The 2,695-nt window shown below is 40.7% G+C and overlaps 1 protein-coding gene across 1 annotated transcript in view; it reads right to left on the reverse strand.

Moving 5' to 3' along the window:
- The window catches only part of LOC137418386 (putative serine/threonine-protein kinase MARK-C), a 98,268-nt gene extending 95,840 nt beyond the window's left edge, over positions 1 to 2,428 (reverse strand). Inside the window, exons 1-3 of the mRNA XM_078769012.1 lie at positions 2,360 to 2,428; positions 515 to 585; positions 314 to 370 (exon numbers count right to left, since the gene is read on the reverse strand). Of these exons, the coding sequence (XP_078625138.1) occupies positions 314 to 370; positions 515 to 585; positions 2,360 to 2,369 (138 nt within the window). The 5' untranslated portion in view covers positions 2,370 to 2,428. The remainder of the gene's footprint in view (positions 1 to 313; positions 371 to 514; positions 586 to 2,359) is intronic.
- Between the last annotated feature and the right edge of the window lie 267 nt (positions 2,429 to 2,695).

Here is a 2,695-nt window from a genome sequence, read left to right on the forward strand (position 1 = left end):
AATGGCCAACCTTCAAAGAGCAAATGTACAACATCTTCACAATGTCGCCATGAATAGAGATATCAAAATTCAACACAAATTCCAACAATGGGGGCTGTCTTCTTCTCAGACTTCAACCGAGCTGGAATAGGTATTTAATTTTGATATCTTACTTTCTATTTATATTTCAAGTTTAAATCATTGTATAATGAACACAAAAAGGGTCCATATGTGACAGATCCCCCCACCCCCTCTTTCCCTCCATTGTCGGTCATCACCAAACAATACGAATTTTGTTCTTTCCTGCCCCCATCCACTTGGTGTAGTTGGTTACCTTTATATCCCTGTGCACAATGTACTTGGAGTGCATGTACTCAACAGCATCAGCCATCTGGGGGAACAGGGAGATAAAATATTCAAACATGTACACAGATTGTGGTTGTTAAGATTTTACAATTTTGAGTGCAATTCTTTCTCTCATATTTCAAACCACATCATAAACATCACACTGAGGCTGAAACCAACTTCAGCTCACCTGCTTCATGGGAAACCACAACCCTTTTTCTGTAAGTTTCCTCAGAAGATGAATTTGGGAAGCGAGTGAACCTGCACACATCAGGCAGCAACATACAAGGGCAACACAATGAGATTCTTCATTTTTAAGAAACCAGTAGAGGGAAAGTTGTTTTGTTTTTGAAGATTTGAATGTTTCATTGTTAAAATAAACGCAAAATGAGAAAGATAAAACTTTGCATGCAAAATCAAAGGTCAGGGAAGAAAGAGCAAGGTGATAGAGGGCCACAGTTGGACACAATTAGGGGAAAGAATGAACAGGAAAAGTGGAGGAAGATAGGGAGAGAGACATAGAGGGGGGAGGAGGGGGGAGAGTAAACACAGGGCAATGCAAGTAAAGGGCAGAATGAAAAGAGGGTTCATGGGAAAACAATATCGAAAAAAGGATGTAGGGTGACATCAGATAGTGGTGCACCACATGCATCAAGTCTTCGAGGGGAGAATGTGATCGAATTGTTTCCAGAGGGCAGTTGCAGAAATGTGACAAAAGAGAAATAAAAAGTGTGCACTTTGAGTTTAACCAGGAGGGATCGACTTGTGCAGTGAAGGAGCGGGATACATATCTGTCTCTTCCAAGACACTGCCTCTTGACAGGCCGCATATATAAGAAGAGCAACCCCATCTGCCATATTAGGCAATTGCAATGTGTTTGAGCCTCATCACTTGATATGATAATAATTTTGAGAGATTCTTATTTAACAGAAACCAAATCAGTTTGTGATGCTGCCATCTCATCACCTAAATGAGAGGTAGCAAAATCACGAACGGGTCTCCTGGATCCTGTGGAATATAAAGCTCTCAAGAGGTCTCCATTGACCAACACAGACACCTTGAAGACTTTAAGTTTAAGGAACTAGCAACGGTACCCGCCCTAAGGGCGGGGCTTCAATTGGGAAGCCCAAATGAAAAGGCAAAATATCAGAAATTGAAGGCTTTTTATATTTTAAACGATTCATATCAACATCCGTTGAATCATATCACACGCAAATCATCAAAATCGAAACAGTACATGGCGCCCATTTTGAAAAAAGATTGAATTCTGCAAAACGGAAGCGACCACTACACGTCTTTCTCAGTCGCACGTTTATGTGTGAAGAGTGCGTGCCGAATCTAACACGGAAGCGGCCGCTGCACCTGTTTCTCAGTCGCTTTGCACACGCTGCCATGTTACTTCGGAGCCACACGTTTATATAGGAAGAGTTCGTCAGGGAGTCGGTCTACTCTCCACTGGTACGTAGAATAATCAGTATTTATAGAATTTCAACAAAAGCCACATCACTGTTCATATCGGTAAATATTATTCCATCGTGTTTGGAAAAACTGGTAAATTGGAAAATTTGAAAACTTGGAAAAACAATATAGCCTATTTAACTCCCAGGGGTCCCAGGAATACCCACCCAAAATATCGTTGCAATCGGTTGATCCGTTTTTGAGGTACCTTCGAACGGACAGACGGTCATTTTTGTGAATTATAGTGAGATTATTTGGAATGATGGAATCTGCAGCTCAGTTTGAAGACAGCTTTGAAATGTGATTCACGTCATGGCTGATGGTAAAGCCTACAAAGTGAAGAAACCGAACCACTTCCTGTGTTTGACCAGGAAAAACGATCAGTTGGTTGTTTTTTACAATCGTGCCGGAGTGACAGGGTGAAAGTGAGATTTGTCAGAACTGAAAGAGATGGTCCAACAATCACGACATCAAAATTCATGTTTACTAAAATCTAACTTATTGAGCTACTCAAGTAAAAGTGGACATGATAGACACAAACAGTGGATTTTCAGTAAAATGACGTCAGAAACCTCACCTGCTTCCATATACTCAAAAATTAAGGGCCTGCGCTCAAAGTATGAACATCTTGTATCGATGAAGATAAACTTCACTGAAGGGAAACAAGATAGTGTTGCATGCGTTAATATGGCATAAGAATCTTACCCAAAGTCAAACACCTTTCAACAACATGATCAACAACATGCACATTTTTTGTGATGACAAGTAGTCAACAGGTGAGCCTCAACATAATCCCTTCACCATCACCATTCATGATCTTGTATGAAAACATTTATCTGGGTACTGTGTGTACGAATCGCAATTCGTATCGAGTGGACTCAAGTTTCGGCAAACAACTGATCAGAATTCTTCC

The sequence above is a fragment of the Myxine glutinosa genome, unplaced genomic scaffold (assembly GCF_964187855.1).
Source record: "Myxine glutinosa unplaced genomic scaffold, kmMyxGlut1.1 SCAFFOLD_893, whole genome shotgun sequence".
In the NCBI taxonomy this organism is placed as follows: Eukaryota; Metazoa; Chordata; class Myxini; order Myxiniformes; family Myxinidae; genus Myxine; species Myxine glutinosa.